This window comes from Macaca fascicularis, chromosome 8, assembly GCF_037993035.2.
Source record: "Macaca fascicularis isolate 582-1 chromosome 8, T2T-MFA8v1.1".
NCBI classification, from domain to species: domain Eukaryota; kingdom Metazoa; phylum Chordata; class Mammalia; order Primates; family Cercopithecidae; genus Macaca; species Macaca fascicularis.
The window spans coordinates 129,577,220-129,600,415 of NC_088382.1; the positions used below are offsets into that span (position 1 = coordinate 129,577,220).

General features: G+C 43.4%; 1 protein-coding gene across 3 annotated transcripts in view; it reads left to right on the forward strand.

The window, feature by feature from the left end:
• Positions 1-23,196, forward strand: part of DEPTOR (DEP domain containing MTOR interacting protein) — a 195,414-nt gene that overhangs the window by 92,040 nt on the left and 80,178 nt on the right. For all 3 annotated transcript variants that reach the window (XM_045398631.3, XM_005563995.5, XM_073999357.1), the window contains exon 4: positions 314-492. In XM_045398631.3, the coding sequence (XP_045254566.2) occupies positions 314-492 (179 nt within the window). The remainder of the gene's footprint in view (positions 1-313; positions 493-23,196) is intronic.

The window sequence follows — 23,196 nt, forward strand, 5'->3', positions numbered from 1 at the left end:
AAATTAACTGGGCGTGGTGACACATGCCTGTAATCCTAGCTACTTGGGAGGCCAAGGCAGGAGAATCGCTTGAAACTGGAAGGTGGAGGTTGCAGTGAGCCGAGATCATGCCATTGCACTCCAGCCTGGGCAACAAAAGCAAAACTCTGTCTCAAAAGAAAAAAGAAAAAAAGAAATTACACGTGTGGTGGCACCTGACAGCTGCATCTGTCTGACAACTTTGCTGTGGTACTTCACAGAAGTCTATGATTTCAAATGAGCTGTTTTCCTTTTGTATAGGTTTATTTTTCTTTTCCCTTTTTTTTCTTCCCAGGCTGATGAGCCCTGAAAACACACTCCTGCAGCCCAGGGAGGAGGAAGGGGTCAAGTATGAGCGCACCTTCATGGCATCTGAATTCCTGGACTGGCTGGTTCAGGAAGGTGAGGCCACCACAAGGAAAGAGGCAGAGCAGCTTTGCCACCGGCTTATGGAGCATGGCATCATCCAGCATGGTGAGTGTATTGGGCAGCTTTTGCTGCAGTAACAAGCAGCCCCAAATCTTGTGTCTTACAACAAGTACTTATTTCTCACTCATGAATCTGTAAGTCAGTGGCACCTCTGCTTATGTTCAGCTTGTCTTCAAGCTGGGGGTCAAGTTCAGGTCTGTGCTCCATGCCTTTCCATTCTGGGACACAGACTAGAGGAATATCCACTGTTTGTGATGTGTTGTTTTCAACAGATGGTTGCAGATGCTAAAGAGGGCAGGCAAGTTCTTATAGCACCTCCAAAAGCTGCTGCTTGGATGTAATGTAACATCACAACTCTGTATCTAACTGGCTAAAGCAAGTCATGAAGTCAAGTATAATATGGAGTTGGGAAGTAGATGCCTCCCAGAAGGTTGGTTGTTAGAGGAGAATAAACATTTCCTGAACCATGATGTAAGCTGCCACAGTGAAGAGTTAATCCAAAGAGCCTTCATAAAAGTGTCACTTTCCTTTTAGGACTGAATCACAATGATGCAATGTAAGTTACTGGTTAAGAAGTGTTTTCCAGTCAGCCCTTTGTATCTGTGGGTTCTGTGTCTGTGTATTTAACCAACCATGAATTTAAAATCTTTGGAAAAACTTGTGTCTGAACTACACCCACATAGACATTTTTTCATCATTATTCCCTAAACAGTACAATATAATAACTACTTACAGAGTGTTTACATTGTATTGGGTATTATAAGTAATCTAGAGATGATTTGAAGTATACAAAAGGATGTGCATAGGTTATACATGTAAGGACCAAGAGAACACTTTCCCCTTTGCCCTCTGAAGGTTTGCTGAAAATCACTGACAAGAGGCAGATTTGTTTTGTTTTGTTTAAGACAGAGTTTCCTTCCCCATTGCCCAGGCGGGACTGCAGAGGCACCATCTCGGCTCACTGCAATCTCTGCCTCCCAGGTTCAAGCGATTCTCATTCCTCAGCTTCCCAAGTAGCTGGAATTACAGTGGGATTACAGGCGCACTAATTTTGCATTTTTAAGGGAGGGATTTGCCATGTTGGCCAGGCTGGCCTCTAACTCCTGACCTCAAGTGATCCACCCGCCTTAGCCTCCCAAAGAGCTGGGATTACAGGCGTGAACCACCGTGCTGGACCCAAGAAGCAGATGAACAGGAGAGAAGACATACAAATTTATTAACATGTATGGGAGCCTTCAGAATGAAAACCCAGAGATACAGAGAAAATTGTCCGTTGTTATGCTTATATTCAACAAAGTATGGACAGTTATGTAGAAATATGATTGGACAAAAAGGATATGATCTAAAGTTAATAGACTGAGTAGAGAAGCCCAACAAGACCTGTCTGTATAGAATCTTTTTGGCCTCTCTGCAGCATTCATTCTTTCTGGGTGTAAGGCAGGACCCTTTCTGGAATGGGAGTCTTTTTTTTTTTTTTTTTTTTTTTGAGATTGAGTCTCTCTTTGTCACCCAGGTTGGAGTACAATAGCATGATCTTGGCTCACTGCAACCTCTGCCTCCTGAGTTCAAGTGATGCTCCTGCCTTAGCCTCCTGAGTAGCTGGGATTACAGACGTGCACCACAACACCCAGCTAATTTTTGTATGTTTTAGTAGAGATGGGGTTTCACCATGTTGGCCAGGCTGGTCTTGAACTCCTCACCTCAGGTGATCCATCCACCTCAGCCTTCCAAAGTGCTGGGATTATAAGTGTTAGCCACCATGCCCGGCTTGCAATGGGAGTCTTATGACCTACAGTTAACCAAAGTAGGTCAGATAATTTTTGTTTTTTTTTTTTTTTTTTTTTTTGAGACGGAGTCTCGCTCTGTCGCCCTGGCTGGAGTGCAGTGGCCGGATCTCAGCTCACTGCAAGCTCCGCCTCCGGGGTTTACGCCATTCTCCTGCCTCAGCCTCCCGAGTAGCTGGGACTACAGGCGCCCGCCATCTCGCCCGGCTAGTTTTTTTTTGTATTTTTTAGTAGAGACGGGGTTTCACTGTGTTCGCCAGGATGGTCTCGATCTCCTGACCTCGTGATCCACCCATCTCGGCCTCCCAAAGTGCTGGGATTACAGGCTTGAGCCACCGCGCCCAGCCGCGATAATTTCTTTATGGCCTGTTTTTACACAGAAAGGCAGAGGGAAAGTTAGAGTAATATTTTAAGATTTTATGTAATCCCAGCACTTTGGGAGGCTGAGGCGGGCGGATCAACTGAGGTCAGGAGTTCAAGACCAGCCTGGCCAACAGGGTGAAACCCCATCTCTATTAAAAACACAAAAAATTAGCTTGGCATGGTGATGTGTGCCTGTAGTCCCAGCTACTCAGGAGGCTGAGGCAAGAGAATCACTTGAACCCGGGAGGTGGAGGTTGCAGTGAGCCGAGATTGTGCCACTGCATTCCAGCCTTGGTGGCAGAGCAAGACTTCGTCTCAAAAAAAAAAAAAGAGTAAGTATTGTTTTACAATACTTTTATTTCATTTAGATATGTGCTATAAAACATAGGGGCATATGCAGGTGTATATTGAGTTACAACCTAAAATTATTTGTTACTGTGCATTGGAGTCAAATATTTTGGAAGCCGTGGATGTAGAGGCATTGCTTAGAGTGAGTGACACTGTATTCCAGGCTGCTTTCTCCTGTGCAGTTCTGCCACAGTTGGACTCACAGCCATCTGTTGGTGGCCTAACATGTCTAGCTCTGGTTTCAGTTCACTGAGGAAAGGAAGATGGACAGGGAAGCACAGTGCTGGTGTGATCCCTGACCTTAAACAGTTCATAGTATTGTCAGGACTATGACATGGTTATAGAAGCAATTAGAGAACAGTAGAAGATGTGCTATTTTATTCATTTATTTATTTTATACTATGTGCCAGGCACTGTGCTAATCCTTTTTACCCTTATTAACTTACTAATAAATAAACTGTATGAGGTAGACACTTTAAAAAAAAAAAAATGTATTGTGGTAAGAACATTAATATGAGAGCTACCTTCTTTTATTATTATTATTATGTTTTAAGACAGAGTTATTCTGATCATGCGGTGGCAGATCTTGGCTCACTGCCACCTCCACTTCCCAGTTTCAAGGGATTCTCCTGCCTCAGCCTCCCAAGTAGCTGCATACCACCACACCCAGCTGGTTTTTGTATTTTTAGTAGAAACAGGATTTCACCATGTTGGCCAGGTGGGTCTCGAACTCCTGACTCAAGTGATCCACCTGCCCCAGTCTCCCAAAGTGCTGGGATTACAGGCATGAGCCACCATGCCTGGCCTGAGAGCTACCTTCTTAACAAATGTTTAGATGTACAATACTATAGAGCCAACATTCTTATCTCCATTTTACAAATCAGGAGGTGAAGGCACCAATAGGATAAATCACTTGTCTGAGGCCACTCAGGTAGTAATGTCCAAATGGATATTACTGCTAGTAAGTGTGACCTTGGAGTTGAGTGGGATGACTGGGGTTTTCCCCGTGAAAAGTGGTAGGTTTGGGTTACAGTTGGTTCTTTCATATCTTTGCTCTGCAGAGAAAAAGTCAGATGAGGCTGGGCGCAGTGGCTCAGTGATCTGGCCAACATGGCAAAACCCCGTGTCTACTAAAAAAACAAAAATTAGCTGGGAGTGGTGGTGGATGCCTGTAATCCCAGCTACTTGGGAGGCTGAGGCAGTGAGAATCTCTTGAACCCTGGAGGCAGAGGGTTTCTATTTTTAGTAGAGAGAGGGTTTCACCATGTCAGTCAGGCAGGTCTCAAACTCCTGACCTCAGGTGATCTACCGCCTTGGCCTCCCAAAGTGCTGGGATTACAGGCGTGAGCCATTGCACCCAGCCGATAATAAATATTAACCACAGAAGTATGCTTTCCATGGTTGTAGGAGGACTGAATATTCTGTATAGAAACTGGGGTTTCTGAGGGAGTTTCAGTTTCCCAGCACAGTAATTCATTGCTAGGTCACAGGTTGTAACTTGGAGTTATGAAAATATGGCCACCATATCTGTGTATGTTAGAGCTCATGGTAAGTACCAGTTAGTGTCTTGAGCAAAGCTTTTAATTGTCTGGCTAATAATTAATTTCATAGGTTAAACATTAAGGAAAGTCAGCCTTTAGGCTTTGAGCAGAGGGTTTCCGGATAAAAGTGGTTCCCTATTTTGAAACCAGTAAGTGTAAAAATCAGGTTCACCTATAAAATCCTAACTAGCTTCATCTGTGAATGGTGACTGGTGCACTTTACTCAAGGCAGAAATTGTTAGATGAATAATTAACATGCATGTGTATTTATGTGGCTATATATATGTGCATGTATAGGTATATGTTTATACAAATGTCTATATGTTGACCACATCTATACATATTTGTCTAGTTTTTTAATTTATGGATGGGTACCATGTATAAAGGCATTAGGCTACTTTATAGATCTTAATATACTGTGTATTTAATATGTATGTGCTTCACACATATGCTTTGTATGTTGTACTTATTAAATCCTCACAGCAATTTTGTGGCATTAGTATTATTATTGCAGATTTACAGTGAAGAAATCTGGGCTTCAAATCCTTTAAGAGATTTTCTCAAGTTGCAGAGCTACCCTGTAGCTACTAGGTGTTGTATCTTAGAAAGAAGCTTGCCTTGGTCTGGGATGTATGTGACTGTGTATGGCTGCCTGGCACAATGGAATGAGCACAGTCTTTGGAAGGAGACAGACTGGATTTAGATGCAGCTTTTTCACCTACTAAGTGGCCACGTCTGCATCTCATAACTTTCCCATTCCTTGGATTTTGAAACTATAAAATTAGAGTTATATGATAGACCTTTGAGAGTTTGTTTTTCCAGAGACCTATGAGCATTCACATGTTCAGTGTGTACTAGAAGGTTTCAATGTGTAGTTGTATTCGTGGCTAAGATTTATTACAGTGAAATGATACACAGCAGGGTCAGCAAGAGACAAGGGCACATCAGGTGGAGTGTGGAGAAATCCAGGCACAGGTTCCTATGTTCTTCCTTCTTGAAGGGACTCCCTCCTCTAGCCGTGAAATGCAGTAACACGTGTGCAATATCTCTGCCCAGGGGAGCCCTTGTAGGGGCCAAGGGAAAACATCCCCTTTCCTGTCTGAAGGTTGGCTGAAAAATCAACTCACAAAAGACAGATCAGTTGGAGAAAGGGCAAACCAATGTATTAGTGTGTACACGGGGAGAACCAGAGTGATTACCCAATATCCCAATGCAGCACAGATGCTATGTCCCCTGCTTCTTAGAGGAAAGGGAGATGGGGAAGTGTGAATGATTTTTAGGAGGATTCAATAGGCTTGAAGAATATACAATGGCCTACTACAAAGTCCATTGGGTCAGCAGAGCAGACCATGGTTTGTGACAAAACTCTGATCAGGTTTGTCGACAGACTTCAGTCTTTCTTCCTGTCGTATGAGTTCAGAAAACTCAGGGAAGGCACCAGAGGTAAATTGTTTTCTTCTCTGGCAGATCCAGACTTAGGCAGGTAGGAACTTCAGAGAACTTTATCCAGTGCTTTGGGGGACACAGAGGATTGAGGGACAGAAGCAGGGGAGAAAGAGAAATCGTAACTTTTTCTTCAGTTCAGCATATCAAAGTGCCATATTTTGGGGTATCCATTTCTGAGCCCTAATACCATGTTGAGGCGCAGAGCCAAAGATTTTTACTGGGGGCTTTTCTCATAGGTACACTCTGTTTGCTCAGCCAGCTGCAACCAGCAGCATTCCAGTCGCTCAGAAGGAAAGCAAGTATTCTCCATAAATCACAGTGTTTGTACAAACAGTCTAGGCAGGCCGATACAACACAATTCAGTGCGCCAGGTGGGCAACGTCCTTATCAGTTAGTGACTTGGGAACCTTCCAAAAGCCAAGTTCCCAGATGCTAGCCATGGACCAGCCACATAAGCCGGCCCTTCTGTATCGGGGCTGCTATGGTAACTCTTTCCTGCACAGAATTGTTGGGAGAATTAAGTGATTGCACTTGGCAAAAGCTTTTAACACAACATCTACCTCTTATGGCCTTCAAATGCTAGCTCTTGTACCTAATCTGATCTACTCTAAATAATAGGTGAAATGTATAGAGCTCTTACTATATCCCAGCCACTGTTCTAAGAACTCTATTCACATATGTATTTCCCTCAATAACTCTGAGAGTTAGGTATCATACTCATTCTCATTTTTGAGATGAAGTTAAGTAACATGCTGACAGGTGGGCATGGTGGCTCAGGCCTGTAATCCCAGCACTTTGGGAGGCTGAGGCAGGCAGATCATTTGAGGTCAGGAGTTCAAGACCAGCTTAAGCAACATAGTGAAACCCCATCTCTACTAAAAATACAAAAATTAGCTGGGCGTGGTGGCATGTGCTGGTAGTCCTAGCTACTCGGGAGGCTGAGGCAGGAGAATTGCTGGAACCAAGGAGGTAGAGGCTACAGTGAGTTGAGATCATGCCACTGCGTTTCAGCCTGTGTGAAAGAGAAGACTCTTGTCTCAAAAATAAAATAAAATAAAATAAAAAATAAAAAAAGAAGTAACATGCTGAAGATGAAAGCTACTGAGTGGTAGATTCAAGATTCAAATCAAGACAGTCTAGCTTCAGAGCCTGCACTCTTAACCACTAAAGAAGATGAGATGCTAACTGCAGGCCCCACTAGAAAAAAATTCTCAAGTTCTTTTGCATCAGCTGAATCAGCCAACACAGCCTGGCAGATATTTAAACTATAAAAATTATTAACCTGTGAAATCTAAAGATTCTCTTCCCCCAAACAATGACCAGGAACCTTGAGATTTTTGGGTAACCTTTGCAAACAGGAAATGGGATGAACACACTTTTTTTTTTTTTTTTTTGAGATGGAGTTTCACTCTTGTTGCCCAATCTGAAGTGCAATGGTGTGATCTCAGCTTACCACAACCTCTGCCTCCCAGGTTCAAACAATTCTCCTGCCTCAGCCTCCCAAGTAGCTGGGATTACAGGCATGTGCCACTGCACCTGGCTAATTTTGTATTTTTAGTAGAGACGGGGTTTCTCCATTTTGGTCAGGCTGGTCTCGAACTCCCGACCTCAGGTGATCCTCCCGCCTTGGCCTCCCAAAGTGTTGGGATTACAGGCATGAGCCCCTGTACCTGGCCTCTTTTCTTTTTTTGAAACGGAGTCTTGCTAGAGTGCAGTGACATGATCATGGCTCACTGCAGCCGTGACCTCCCAGGCTAAATCGGTCCTCCCACCTCAGCTCCTGAGTAGCCAGGACTACCAGTGCTCACCACCATACCCGGCTAATTTTTTTATCTTTCATAGAGAGGGAGGTTGTTGCCAAGTTGCCCAGGTTGGTCTTGAACTCTTGGGCTCAAGCGATCCTCCAGCCTTGGCCTCCCAAAGTGCCGGGACTACAGGTGTGAGCCACTGCAAAGGGCCTGAACACACTTCTTTACTCACATAAGTTACCTTTCTCAACTCCTTTAGTTGCCATCTGGCTATTTTAGCAGCTTTAAATGGAGGGAGATGGAAACCAGATAATGACGTGGGTAAATTGCTCACAGCTACAGCAGTTGACCCTGGCCTACCAGGCTACCGCTGCTGTGTCTGGGTGGATAATTTCCTCTTTTAGAACTTTAGTCAGAGCACTTCAACAATTTCAACACTAAGCCCTCTTTCTTTTTCTTTTGTTTTAAACATATATTTATGTAACACGGTGCCATATACAAAGCAGTTTTACATACATTATCTTTTTAATCCTCCCAGTTGCTTTAGAGTAGCTATGATTACCTCATCCTTCAGTGGAAGACAGTAGCAGAGACATTTGCTCTGCTGCCATGAAGAGAGAATTTGGGGTCTGTAGCAAAGGAAGCTAGAGGCCACATCCAGACAGGAATTAACTGCATCTCTCCAATAATTAAGATAATTGATAGAGATCAGCCTAAGCCTGGAATAGCCCAGCTGGAAAGGAAAGGGGAAAAAGGGGAAGAGAAAAGGGAAGGAAGAAAAAGAAGGCACTAACTGGGTGTGGTGGTTCATGCCTGTAATCTCAGCACTTTGGGAGGCTGAATGGGGAGGATTGCTTGAGGACAGGAGTTTGGGACCAGCCTGGGCAGTATAGTGAGATCTTGTCTCTCTGGAAAAAAAAAAAAAGAAAAAGAAAAAGAACGTACTGATGATTGAGGCTAAAGGCAAGCTTACACAGAGGAGGAAAAATAATTTTTTCTTTACTTTTCATGAGTTCTTAACTGAGACCTGCTATAACAAAGGACAGACTAACAAGAGAAAAATGAACAGAAGTTTAATAATATGTATGCCCTCTGTAAAGATGGGTGAAAATACAGAGAAATGAGTAAATCTCTAGGATAGATCTGAAAAGAGTAGTTGAGGCCAGGCGTGGTGGCTCACACCTGTAATCCCAGCACTTCGGGAGGCTGAGGCGAGTGACTCACTTGAGGCCAAGAGTTCTAGACTAGCCTGGCTGACATGGAGAAACCCCGTCTCTACTAAAAATATAAAAATTAGGCAGGCGTGATGGTGCGTGCCTGTAATCCCAGTCACTTGGGAGGTTGAGGCAGGAGAACCGCTTGAGCTCGGGAGGCAGAGGTTGCCGTGAGCCAAGATTGCGCCACTGCACTCCAGCCTCCTGGGTGACAGAGCAAGACTCTGTCTCAAAATAAAATAAAATAAAATAAGGGTTGTTCAGACTTTAGGCTTAAATACCATTATTCCCTGAAACAAAGAAAAAAAGATGTAACCCACTTAAAACCAGAGGGCCAGAAAAAGCACCTTATACAAATGTAAGGTTGGTTATGCAGATTTAGGTCAACACCTTCTTTATTTATTATGAGTCTCTAGTGACTTAATTTTCTTTCTGTCCCTGGTGCAGAGAGGGAGAGACCCTTACAGAGGGGCATTTCCCAGCTGTGTATGGTGGCTCACACTTGGAATCCTAACAATTTTAGAGGCTAAGGCGGGAGGATTGCTAGAGCCCAGGAGTTTGAGACCAGCTTGGGCAACATAGCAAAATCCCATCTCTTAAAAAAAATTTTTTTTAAAAAGGACAAAAGAACATTTCCTTTACAGATGTACATTTCTAAAAGGACAACTTTTTGGAGCTACTGTTGTGTCTGAAGCTTCTCAAAATAACCAGTACCAAACAATCCTTATGCCATGGAGCTATATTTTGGGCTGGCACGTCCTGAGCCCCTTCAATTGCAACTTTCTCAAGACTACATGGCATTAAGAAAAAAATTATCGACACTTGTTAGAAAAGTAAGGAAAACTTTGTTTAAGATTATTACAATAGGGGTACTGCAATAGGGGAGACAGATTGGACTCAACTTAAAATATAGGGGCAAGTGGGGATTTAGAGTCAAGGAGCACAGTGTGGGGTTGGTCAGTGGATGGAAAATTACGAAACAGGAGACTTAGGGCAGATTCTTGCTCAAGACAGGCCAAGGACTTAGAAATCAAAGGTGGAGATAACAAACTTGATTGGGTATCAAGGGTGAGGGATTGTCAGTACACTGACTTATCAGGGTTCTTTGCTAAAACTGGGCTGGGTAAGCCAAGACAGCAGGATGGGGGTGGAGGGGAGGGGAAGGGAGCAGCAAGGTGGAGGCTCTGTAGAAAAGAGGGCTCAAAGGAGCCTGACTGAATCTTGGTCCAGGGGAGCATCCGTCAGTGCCGACCTAGCCTTGCTTGCCCACCTGTCCTCCCTCTCCATCGCGGCTGTCCTGCTCTCCTACTCATGCTTGCTCCTTTTTTTTTTTTGAGATGGAGTCTCACTTTGTTGCCCAGGCTGGAGTGCAGTGAACGAAGATTGTGCTGGGTTCAAGTGATTCTCCTGCCTCAGCCTCCCGAATAGCTGGGATTACAGGTGTGTGCCACCACACTGGGCTATTTTTGTACCGTTAATAGAGATGGGGTTTCCCCATACTGGCCAGGCTGGTCTTGAACTCCTGACCTCAGGCAATCCACCTACCTGGCCCTCCCAAAGTGCTGGGATTGCAGGCATGAGCCACCGCGCCCAGCCCCCTACTCATGCTCTCTGATTGGCATTTGCTAACTTCTTGCCAAGAAGACTTTCAAGTCAAGAAGAAGAAATGGAGGAGACTTCTTTACAGATGGCACCCTGTGTCTTAGCCTTTCTTTACCCCTAACTAGAGAGTAAATGCTTTAAGGATAGAGAAGTTTTTTTGTTCATTTCTGTATTCTTATTGGTTTGGCATATATATATATATATACACGATATATATATACACGATATATATATATACACGAGATATATATTTACACGATATATATATATACACGAGATATATATTTACATGAGATATATATATGAGATATATACGAGATATATATCGTATCTCTCATATATATATATGAGAGATATATATATAAATAGAGTACTCAGCAAAAATGTATTGAATGAACAAGTGACAAAAGTGACTACTTACTGAGGACTTGGCCTTTGCTGGGCACAATATTGGTGTTTATACCAGCAAGCTTCTTTGAATATAAACAGCTCCAATCATCACTTCCTTTAAATATATGGCAGAGCCAGCTGATAGTTAAAGGAAATGTTGAAAACAAGGCTACCTGAAGAAGAGAAACTGAAGCAACTCTGGGGATCCAGGAACCAGGGACTAGTGACTAAAAGGTAATCCCTTCCAGCCACTTATGGCCAGGTGAATCAGCTCTGTTTTCTGCATGTGCAGTTGCCTTCTCCAGATGCTAATGCTCTAGAGAGGACCCTTACTGGCTGAGTCAGGTCATAGGCTCGCCTCTTGACCCTAGGTGGGGACCCTTTGACTGACAGATTCACCAAGTGGGAGAATGGGAGTAGTTGTTCCACTCTCCCCACTCACACCCTGCAAAGAAAAACAAGAAAAAGCAAGCCCTGTTTTCACAGGGAAATGAGTGCTTGGCAGGCTGTTCTTTACTGCTATTAGCTCATTTAATCTTCACAAGCAATCAATGCACTTGATACTGTTATCTCTCTTTTTAAATTTTATTCCATTTTTTATTAGATGGAGTCTTACTCTGTCACCCAGGCCAGAGTACAGGGGCGCAATCTTGGCTCACTGCAACCTCCGCCTCCCGGGTTCAAGCGATTTTCTTGCCTCAGCTTTCCAAGTAGCTAGAATTACAGGCACATGCCACGACACCTAGCTAATTTTTTTGTACTTTTGGTAGAGACGGGGTTTCGCCATGTTGGCCAAGCTGGTCTCAAACTCCTGACCTCAAGTGATCCGCCCGCCCTGGCCTCCCAAAGTATCGGAATTACAGGCATGAGCCACTGCACCTGACCATCTCTCTGTTTTTTTAGATGAGGACATTGAGGCATTTGCAACTGGTATAATCATTCTTAGCTCCTAAATGTTAAACTTTGAACAGAAAAAAAAAAAAAAAAAAAAAAAGCTGGGTAGAGTATTTTCTCAATCTACTTTCAATATTTAACATTTCAAGTGTAATCTTAGCAGCAGCCGTAATCTAATCTAATTTTTTACTTTCCCAATTTAGACTTTCTGGGCATTTTCCCACTGTGCTCTCTCATATGCTTTAGCCCTGTGTTACTTTCTATTATAGCTGAATCCAGTGCAGGAGGAAAAATAGACACAGCCAGAATGCTGTTGTAATGTAAATAGAAAGGAACAGGTTGCTTGACAGAGGGCTAAGACATTGGCACACAATATAGTGTTGGTTTAGGTAAAAGGAAAATGTACCTATAACGGCACCAAGTCTTAACTTTTCAGAAAGTACGAAAGGAATACAGGATGCTTTATCTTATGTAATCTTCTGAAAGAAGAGTGTTATGCACGCAGACCAAAGGTTTCTCTCTCTCTCTCTCTCTCTCTCTCTCGTTTTAAAGATGAGGTCTTGCTATTTTGCCCAGGCTGATCTTGAACTCCTGGGGTCAAGTGATCCTCCCATCTCAGCCTCCCAAAGTTCTGGAATTACAGGCATGAACCACCATGCCCCTTTGAGGTTTTTCTTTTGTAAACAGTGTCATACCTATGAATATTTCTTTCCTTCTTGACATTTGTAGAATCTTTGTCCATTGTATATGAACTGCTTCTCGAGGTACGACCTACGCTCATTTCTGAAGCCTGTGTTCCTACCCACTCCGGCCTCAGTCCTGACAGCTTGTCACGCAGTGTCGCCTGCAGTATGTGGTCCTCACTTTGCCCAAGCATGCGCTTTTACAACAGCACACAGAAGTCTTAAAACACAAGCACGGGATCTCTATGCAGTTGAGGTATACTGAAAGTGTGCTCCTACTGAGTGCTCAGCTTGGCCTTATCTGGTCATTTAAATCCTCAGCTGGGTTTAAGTTGTCATTTTCAGTGGGACCTGTAGGCCGGGGTCTCAGGCTCACTAGCAGAGCATATCAGGTTTCTCAGTCTCCTGGGTGGAACGGAGAGTTCAAACAGCAGTTTCTGATATGCTTCCTCTCTCTCCTGGTCAAAGAGTGCTGTGGTATTAAGTTCCAGTTCCTGATGAACATGGGCTAAATCATACTCATCAATGGAAGGCGGGGGCTGAGGAGACAAGGGGACCAAAAGTTGAGGGGCTCTCCTTTAAGCAGGGAATTGTTTCCATTCTCTTTCCATCACAGACCTTTCTTCTATCCCTGACCCTTGTGTCAACCTTGGGTGAGTTTCTAGTATCAGCCCCCTCCCAGCTGGGTGGCCAGGGGGTTTGGGCTGGGATTCCTGTCTGGGACTCAGGCTCTCCTTATGCAGGTATAAATAATGATCACTCTCAGCTGTTTCAACCTTGCTGCACTGCTGTCACTCATGATTCTTCCTCTAGAAGTTTTTCCACTAACCTCTTCTGGCTTTTGATTCTGAGCTGCTCACTATCATTCAGTTTCTCTGAGCTGATACTCTCATCTCAGTACATCTGGGTCATCTTTTCTGTTTGGCTCTCTGGTTCTTTGGAAAAACTCCTTCTTTCTATCTTCCTCTCCCTGCTCCCTGCTCACCCCCACTCCAGCCAGGAATGGATAAACAAGTCCAAGTATGTTAACGCCAGGGAGTAACTACCAGGAATAAAACTGAGCTTAAGTAAACTCATCAGTGTGACCACGGAACGATATGAAGATGAAATTTAAGAAGGAATTTCACTTACACTCACATACATCTATCCTGATTATGATTGGAAAAATATGTGTGTTGATTAATATTCATAATCAGTTTTGATTTAGAAAGTAATGTTTTTAAAAATTGTTAATTAGTATGTTATTTTAAAATCAACATTTTAAAGGCTAGAACCTTTCATCCAGCTTTTTTTTCTTTTTTTTTGAGACGGAGTCTTGCTCTGTTGCCCAGGCTGGAGTACAGTGGCATGATCTTGGCTTACTGCAACCTCCACCTCCCAAGCACAAGCAATTCTCCCTCCTCAGCCTCCTGAGTAGCTGGGACTACGGGCGTGGCTAATTTTTGTATTTTTCATAGAAACAGGGTTTTGCAATGTTGCCCAGGCTGGTCTCCAACTCCTGACCTCACATGATGCACCTGCCTTGGCCTCCTAAAGCGCTGGGATTACAGGCATGAGCTACCGTGCCCGGCCCAGCATTTTTTTCTAGAAAGCTTCCCTTTACTTTCTTTCTCCTCTAAGTGATGACACTTGACCCAACAAGGAGCTTACCCCACTCCCCCTTCCATCCAAGGAAGGCCTGTGTATCAGGATTCATATTCTTTAAATTTTATTTTAGCCACTCCCCCAGCTGTCCCAGGTTTTGGTCATATTGGCAGTTGGCAAAGCCTCCAAGCCGCTGGAGGGAAGGGGTGGGTGTTGGTTTTGCCTCACTGGCTCACTCCTGTGACTCTGAAATCCTTTTTGGTGCTGAAAACATAACCTCAATGGGGGATTCCCCTTAAGTGGGAACAAAATGTGCTTCCTCATCAAAATAAGGGAAATGGGATCAGGGAGATAATGTGATAAAAACTGGAACAACTCTTGATCATTTCGTGTTCAGGACAAGGATCATCTTCTGTGGCAAATGGCTTTCAAGGTGCTGTACCCAACGAAAGGGATGAACTAGTTTGTTGGTTGGCTGTTCTGTTCTTGTGGGAAACCAGCCACCACACCAGTGCTACCCAGTGAAACTATGCTAGGAGCCACTAAGACAATCTACATATGTGATTTTAAATTTTCTAGTAGAAATGGCACCAAAAAAAGGAGGAATGGGTTAAATTAATCTTCATAATATACTTTAACTCGCCATCTCCAAAATATTATCATTTAAAAATGCAATCTATATGAAAAATACAAATTAGCTACTTTACATTTTGTTATACTAAGTCTTCAAAATGCAGTGTTTTTTCACTTAATCAGACTCACATTTCAAGGCTCATGTGGCTAGTGGTTGCCATCTTGGAGAACACAGCTCTAGACCGTTTTGAAACCAGCAGAGGGCAGCATGGTGTCCTGGCCAGTGGGCATTTCATTTTTCTTTTTTCTTTTCTCTTTTTTTTTTCTTTTTTTTTGGAGATGGAGTTTAGCTCTTGTTGCCCATGCTGGAGTGCAGTGGTGCAATCTTGGCTCACTGCAACCTCTGCCTCCTGGGTTCGAGCAATTCTCCTGCCTCAGCCTCCCAAGCAGCTGGGATTACAGGCACGCGCCACCACAGTCAGCTAATTTTTGTATTTTTAATGGAGACGGGGTTTCACCATCTTGGCCAGGCTGGTCTCGAACTCCTGACCTCAGGTGGTCCACCTGCCTCGGCCTCCCAAAGTGCTGGGATTACAGGCTTGAGACACTGTGCCCAGCTGCATTTCATTTTTCAGTCCCTTATCTCTGTGATCTTTGTTCCTCTATGTCTGAGATTTCTGACATCTGTGTTTTTACAGTGCCAATTTGGACATCTATATAAAGTGGGTACGAGCCACATAGGTAACAACAAATGTTCTCCCTTCCCCAGCACCATGATTTCACAATCCTATTTTCTTTCTTGCTCAGTTTTTGATGAGGAAGCTAAAGCCCAAAGGTATTAGGAAGTCACCCAAAGAAAACACAGTAAATGGCATGAGGAGAAATACAACTATAGTGTCTGACTCCAGAATCCAAGTTCCAAACAACTGTTCTATGGCCTCCATGAGAAAGAATTCCTGTACTTGTTTAACAGGTTCTCCTAAAGAATCGAAACAATGTCCATCAAACTGCTAATGTATGACTTCCAAACTGAATTAACACCAAATTCTACACTACCAAGTATATTTTAGGACGAGTCTATTCAGGTCCATTTGCAGCTTCAATTTTCTACTTTTTCTTTCCACTCCGTTTTTACTTTTGATTTTTTAATATTTCCAGAAGTCAAAAATGTAGGACGGGTACAGTGGCTCATGCCTGTATTCCTAGCATTTTGGGAGGCTGAGACGGGCAATCATTTGAGGCCAGGAATTCAAGACAAGCCTGGGCAACACAGCGAAACTCCATCTCTACAAAATATCAAAATAGTTAGCCAGGTGTGGTGATGCACGCCTGTAGTCCCAACTACTCAGGATGCTGAGATGAGAGGATTGCTTGAGCCTGGAAAGGTTAAAGCTGCAGTGAGCAGTGATTGTGCCACTGCACTCCAGGCAACAGAGCAAGACCCTATCTCAAAAAAAAAAAAAAAAAAAAAATTGTAGTTAGCTATTATTGTTTAGACCGGACTTGATTTTGGCAAGTCTCTTAAATTCCTAGTCTTCAGTCTGGGTGTGGTGGCTCACACCTGTAATCCCAGCACTTTGGGAAGCTGAGGCAGGCGAATCACAAGGTCAGGAGTTTGAGACCAGCCTGGCCAACATGGTGAAACCTCATCTCTACTAAAAATACGAAAAATTAGCTGGGAGTGGTGGTGGGCGCCTGTAATCTCAGCTACTCAGGAGGCTGAGTCAGGAGAATCACTTGATCTGAGAGGCGGAGATTGCAGTGAGCCAAGATCATGCCACTGTACTCTAGACGGGGTGACAGTGTAAGACTCCGTATTTAAAAAAATAAAAATAAAAATAAAAATTTAGTTTTCATTGTGGGGTCCTTTGGAGTTTTACTGACAGCAGAACAATATTATTAATGGTATATTAGCATTATGGAGACCCTGTCTTTCAGGGAGCGATTGGTTTCTACAGATTTATTAATTTCACTTGCTTTGGATAAAAGAATACAGTATCGTAATTTCTCTTCCACAGATGGAAAAATTGAGGCCTAGGGACTGAACATAACATAACTGAACATTCCCCTGTTCTATCGCAGGGGAATCTGAGCCACGTTGCTAGAAGCTAGGTCTTCTGACAGCTTGACTTCCTGTCTAAGCAGCTTCATGGCTTCTGAGTCAAGCATAGTTTCTTAACACAATATGGGCTTCAAATAGATAGAAAGTGTTTGTTTCCTAAGCTTTTGATCTTATGTCTCTAGACTTGAATTTGGGATGCTATCTGAGTTGTGTTTAGCAACAAATAACAGAAAGTACAGTAAAGATAGTTTAAGCAGTGAGGTTTCTCTGCCTCCTGAAGTGAGATGCCCCCAGGTCTAGAATCCCAGGCTGACACTGAGACTCCCGACATAGGTGCTGTCCATCTCTCTCTCTCCTGTTCTTAGTGTACACCAGGCCTAATGTCTGCACTCTGGGCAGGAAGAACAGGGAATGACAAAGAGTTAAGAGCAGAGAGGTGTCACCTAGCAAGACTTTGCTTTTTTATTTGGGAAGGGTAGTCTGTCCCAGGGATTTCATCCTACATCTCATGGGCCAGAACTGTGTCACATGGTAACCCCAGGGTGGAAGGCAGTTGGTGACTCATATGGTTTTGGCTGGGCACACTACTGCCCTGAGCAAAATTCTTAAGGAAGAAGAAAGAGAGATTGGGTTTGAATAAGCAGCTGGCACTGTCAGCCACAAGGACAAATGTCTTTTTCATTAAATAACTAAGCAAACTTCCTTATGAAACATACGCTTTGAAGGAACAGCTTTCTTCCTGTGTCCACACAAAGAGTTCCTTATAGCTCTAAGCTAGATTTAAAAGCAGATGGGTATACCAATGTTAATGTCTCAGTTTCAGCAAATGTACCATGGTTTTGTTAACATTTGGGGTTGCTGGATGAAGGGTGTAAGGGAACTATCTGTACTATCTTTGCAGTCTTTCTTTCTTTCTTCCTTTCTTCCTTTTCTTTTCTTTCTTTCTTCTTCTTTTTTTTTTTTTTTTTTTTGAGCTGGAGTCTTTCTGTGTCTCCCAAGCTGGAGTGCAGTGGTGCAGTTTTGGCTTACTGCAACCGAGTAGCTGGGATTACAGGCACGCAGCACCACGCCCAGCTAATTTTTGTATTTATTTACTTATTTTTTTGGGATGGAGTCTCACACTGTCACCCAGGCTGGAGTGCAGTGGTGCCATCTCGGCGCACTGCAACCTCTACCTTCCAGGTTCAAGTAATTCTCCTGCTTAGCCTGTTGAGTAGCTGGGATTACAGGTGCCCGCCACCACACTCAGCTAATTTTTGTATTTTTAGCAGAGACAGGTTTCACCATGTTGGCCAGGCTGGTCTCGAACTCCTGACCTCAAGTCATCTGCTTGCCTCGGCCTCCAAAAGTTCTGGGATTACAGGCATGAGCCACTGTGCCTGGCCTTCTTTGTAGCTTTTCTATAAATCTAAAGTTATTCTAAAATGTGAAGTTTATTTTTTTTAAAAGTAAGTGGGTGTTTTTTTCTGCATCGTCTATTCCATCTTTTTTAAAGCTATGAACGATATAGAAAATATATAAAGACCGTTTAAAAAAAAAAAAGACTATGTCTTGCCACTGCTATCTTCCTTTTCCGAACTTCAGCCTCTTCCTCCTTTGAGGGTCTGTTGACGTACTGACTTTATCTCTTCCGTCTCAAAAGCAGCACCTGTTAAATGACCATGCAGTAAAGCACCAGCAGGTTAATATGGTAACTTGCCTGGGAATACTAAGAAAATGTCATGTAGGAGTGAGCCTTTGGGAAGGCACTTTCACATCCTGGGGTTCCTGGGAAGGATTTTATTTCAGTATCCCCAGTGTCTATTCCCCAAGACCACCTAGAGTTACTTCTAGACCCTTCTATAAAAATAAGGTCTGAAAAGGCTTCTACCTTGGAAAGATATCCTTTTGGCCCTGACACCGTGGGCCCTTGCATGGAAGCACACATGGCTAATATTTATGGAATCCTTCTATGGACCAGGGACGCCACTAGGTCTTTTATTTTTCTTTTACATTTTATTTTATTTTTAATTTTTATTATACTTTAAGTTCTGGGATACATGTGCAGAATGTGCAGGTTTGTTACACAGGTATACAAGTGCCATGGTGGTTTGCTTCACCCATCAACCCGTCACCTACATTAGGTATTTCTCCTAATGTTATGCCTCCCCTAGGTCCCCACCCCCAACAGGCCCCAGTGTGTGATGTTTCCCTCCCTTCGTCAGAGATGCCCTGCCCAGAGTGGAGGAATCTAGAACTCTCTAGATTCTCATATAGGAATCTAGAGAGGCAGCCTGGCTACAATGGCTTTGGGCAGCTGTGATGGGCTCTGCCCAGTTCGAACTTCCTGGTGGCCTTGTTTACACTGTGAGGGGAAAAACCGCCTACTCAAGCCTCAGTAATGGCGGACACCCTTCCCCCCACCAAGCTCGAGTGTCCCAGGTGTCCTCCAAGTGTCCCAGGTGTCCACCAAGCTCGAGTGTCCCTCTGACTGCTGTGCTGGCAGCGAGAATTTCAAACCAGTAGATCTTAGCTTACTGGGCTCCACTGGGTTGGGAACTGCTGAGCTAGACCACTTGGCTCCCTGGCTTCAGCCCCCTTTCCAGGGGAGTGAACAGTTCTGTCTCGCTGGTGTTCCAGGTGCCACTGGGGTATGAATAAAAAACTCCTGTGACTAGCTCAGTGCCTGCCCAAACGGCTGCCCAGTTTTGTGCTTGAAACCCAGGGCCCTGGTGGTGTAGGCACACTAAGGAATCTCCTGGTCTGCGGGTTGCAAAGACTGCGGGAAAAGCATTGTATCTGTGCTAGAATGCACTGTTCCTCATGGCAGAGTCCCTTACGGCTTCCCTTGGCTAACGAAGGGAGTTCCCTGACCCCTTGTGCTTCCTGGGTAAGGCAATGTCCCATTCTGCTTCTGCTTGCCCTCCATGGGCTACACCCACTGTCTAACCAGTCCCAATGAGATGAACCGGGTACCTCAGTTGGAAATACAGAAATCACCCATCTTCTGCGTTGATCTCTCTGGGAGCTGCAGACCAGAACTGTTTCTGTTCAGCCATCTTGCCCAGGTCCAAATTTTATTTTATAAATATATTTTTGAGATGGAGTCTTGCTCTGTTGCCCAGGCTTGAGTGTAGTGGTGTGATCTTGGTTCACTGCAACCTCTGCCTCCTGGGTTCAAGTGATTCTCCTGCCTCAGCCTCCCAAGTAGCTGGGATTACAGGTGTGTACCACCATGCCTGGCTAATTTTTGTATTTTAAGTAGAGATGGGGTTTCACCATTTTGGACAGGTTGGTCTTGAATTCCTGACCTCAAGCGAACCGCCCGCCTTGGGTCCCCAAAGTGCTAGGATTACAGGCGTGATCCACCGTGTCCGGTCTACTGGACCTTTTACATATGTTGTTTCATTGTTCCTCCAATTCATTTTATAGATGAAGAAAACTAAAATTCAGAGCAGTTAAGTAATTAAGTAAATAGTGAAACTGGGATTCAACCCTGGGCTCTCTGAGGTCAGAGCAATGTTTTCTGTGCTATAGCCATATCCTTTTTTTTTTTTTTTTTTTAAATAGAGATGGGGTTTTACCATGTTGCCCAGGCTAGTCTCAAACTCCTGGGCTCAAGTAATCTGCCTGCCTTGGATTCCCAAAGTGCTAGGATTATAGATATGAGCCATCGTGCCTGGCTGCCACATTGTTTTGGTAAGCAATTCCAAAGTAATTAGCATTTTATGGTGGTGAATATTTTTTTAAAAATTATTTTAAATAAATAGAGACAAGGTCTCACTATGTTGCTCAGGTTAGTGTCAAACTCATGGGCTCAAGTGACCCTCTTGTCTTGACCTCCTAAAGTATGAGGATTACAGGCAGGAGCCACGGTGCCAGGCCAATGGTAAAGAATTTTATGGAAAACATTTCCAGCCAAATTACCTTCTGTAACCTGGAAACAGGAATAAATGTGGGCAAAGCAGACTCCACGCTCCTGTGTTTCAAGCTTGTCTGCCTCCTTGTTTATCATGATCACACCTTGGAATGGGAGACAGTCTAGTGTGGAGGTTCGGGGTGAGGCCCTGGAGTGAGTTTGTAAGCACTTCTGTCTTGCATCTTCTTGTTAGTGACTCTGAGACACTCAGGCAATTTGCCTTGTCTAAGTCCCAGTTTCCTTATCTCTAAAATGGGAATCATAATATGGGAATATTATATATGGGAATATAATAACTCTTTCATAGTACTGTTGTGAGAAGTAAATGATATAAACCTGTAATGCGCTTGGCACAGGGCCATGCACAGACTCTCTATCATTCAGTAAATGATAGCTGATAATTATCTTATTTTTATCGTCTACATTCTCATTATTGGATGCCTGGGTGGGCAGAGCTTAATGTATTTGATGACCTCATCCATTGCTGGTCTTAAACGGTATCTTATACTCTCTGCTGTTACATACTTGTTAAGTAAATCAACACTGAAATACTTTGATCGGGCCTTTGGGTTTGTGCCAACAATTTCAAAAGATCTAGAACACAGTTACAGATTTCTTTTGTTGAATTTTGTATCTGAGATATTCCATTTGCCAGACGAAATAATTTTGTTTTTAGGCTTCTCTGCACTTACAGTACAATCTAGTCTCTGATAAACAAGATTATCTCCGAAAATCCTACCTTTTGTTCTGCATGTTATCACTAACAGTAGAGGTTCTTTCTAGTCTTTGGAATGTACCCAGCTGTTATTGAATGATACATACAGAAGAAGAAAACATAGGTTGACTTTCCATCTGTTTATTGCCTTTACATTTCTGGCAGTAAGACACAGAAGCTGCAGCACTCAGACAATCGCAGTGTCATGTTTCGTTTTCTATCTTTACTAAAGTTACTTGAATCCTTTTACCTCTTTTCCATCCTCTTGCCTCTCTTCAATCAATTAAATGAGTGTAAGTGGGTTATAACTTTGTGAATGTGAAATGTTTTGTTTCAGTAATATCAGTTAATAGGATTTTACGCCCTACAATCGATTTCCTGCTTTCATATCCTCTTCTTAATGTTGTGAGTGCTAAGGAAGTCATTATTTTAGTCCTCTGACTCACTGTTGTTACGCCTTTTGGAGAGTTTTGTATCCCAAGCAGCTAGCACCCTTTTTTTGGAGTAGGCACTTAAAAACAATTGCTTAATGTTTTCAATTCAAGGACTTTTGCTGCTTTAGGAAATAGGGCTCCTTCAACTACTGCTTTCATTTAGGATGGCTTGAGATGCTTGAGATGGCCTTAAGTACAGCTCAGGTCCCTCCCTCCCTCCCTCCCTCCCTCCCTCCCTCCCTCTCTCCCTCCCTCTCTCCCTTCCTTCCTTCCTTCCTTCCTTCCTTCCTTCCTTCCTTCCTTCCTTCCTTCCTTCCTTCGTTCCTTCCTTCCTTCCTTCCTCTTTCTCTCTCTCTCTTTCTCTCTCTCTCTCTCTCTCCCCCTCCCTCCCTCCCTCCCTTCCTTTCCTTTCCTTTCCTTTCCTTTCCTTTTTAAAACATGTTTTATTCTTAGTTTGGGGGTACATGCGAAGGTTTGTTATGAAAGTAAACACGTGTCACGGGGGGTTATTGTACATGTTATTTCATCACCCCAGTATTAAGCCTGGTGCCCAATAGTTATCTTTTCTTCTCCTCTCTTCCTCCCACCTTACCCCCTCGTGTAGGTCCCAGCGCCTGGTCTTTTTTTTTTTTTTTTTTTTTTGAAACAGAGTCTTGCTCTGTTGCCCAGGCTGGAGAGCAGTGGCACAATCTTGGCTCACTGCAACCTCCGCCTCCTGGATTCAAGTGATTCTTGTGCTTCAGCCTCCCGAGTAGCTGGGATTACAGGTGTGTGCCACCACACCTGGCTAATTTTTTTTCTATTTTTAATAGAGACGGGGTTTTGCTGAGTTGGCCAGGCTGGTCTCGAACTCCTGGCCTCAAGTGATCTGCCTGCCTCAGCCTCCCAAAGTGATGAGAGTACAGGCATGAGCTACCACGCTCAGCTCGGCTGTTGTTTCCTTCTTTGTATTCATAAGTTCTTATCATTTAGCTCCCACTTATAAGTGAGAACATGAGGTATTTGGTTTTCTGTTCCTGCATAGCCTCCAGTCAGATTTTCTTAAAAAAAAAAAAAAAAAACTTTAACTTTTCTATTGTAACTAATTCTTAATTAAGGTTTTTCTATAAATGCATAATTAAAAAGCGTGTTATCAATATTTCTTCAGCCTTGACCATTTTTAAATTATGAAGCATACTAAATGACATCAGATGCTTCGACTCTGTAGGACTGTGATCTAGCAGAGCCCAGAAGACAAAATACTGCAGATCTATCCCTGGATGTGTGAAAGAAGTTAAAGCTTATGTCTTGCTGGCAGGGAAATCACAGCACTTTTGTATGCAGAATTTACTCACCTTCTAGAAACACCAAGTCTGAGGAATAGGTCCACCATCCGTTTATCCTTGCAGTTTATCAGGGATCTTGAGCAATGTCTATCAGGGCTAGGTGACTCTTTTAGGAAAAGATACAGAGATCAGTAGTAGCTAAGAA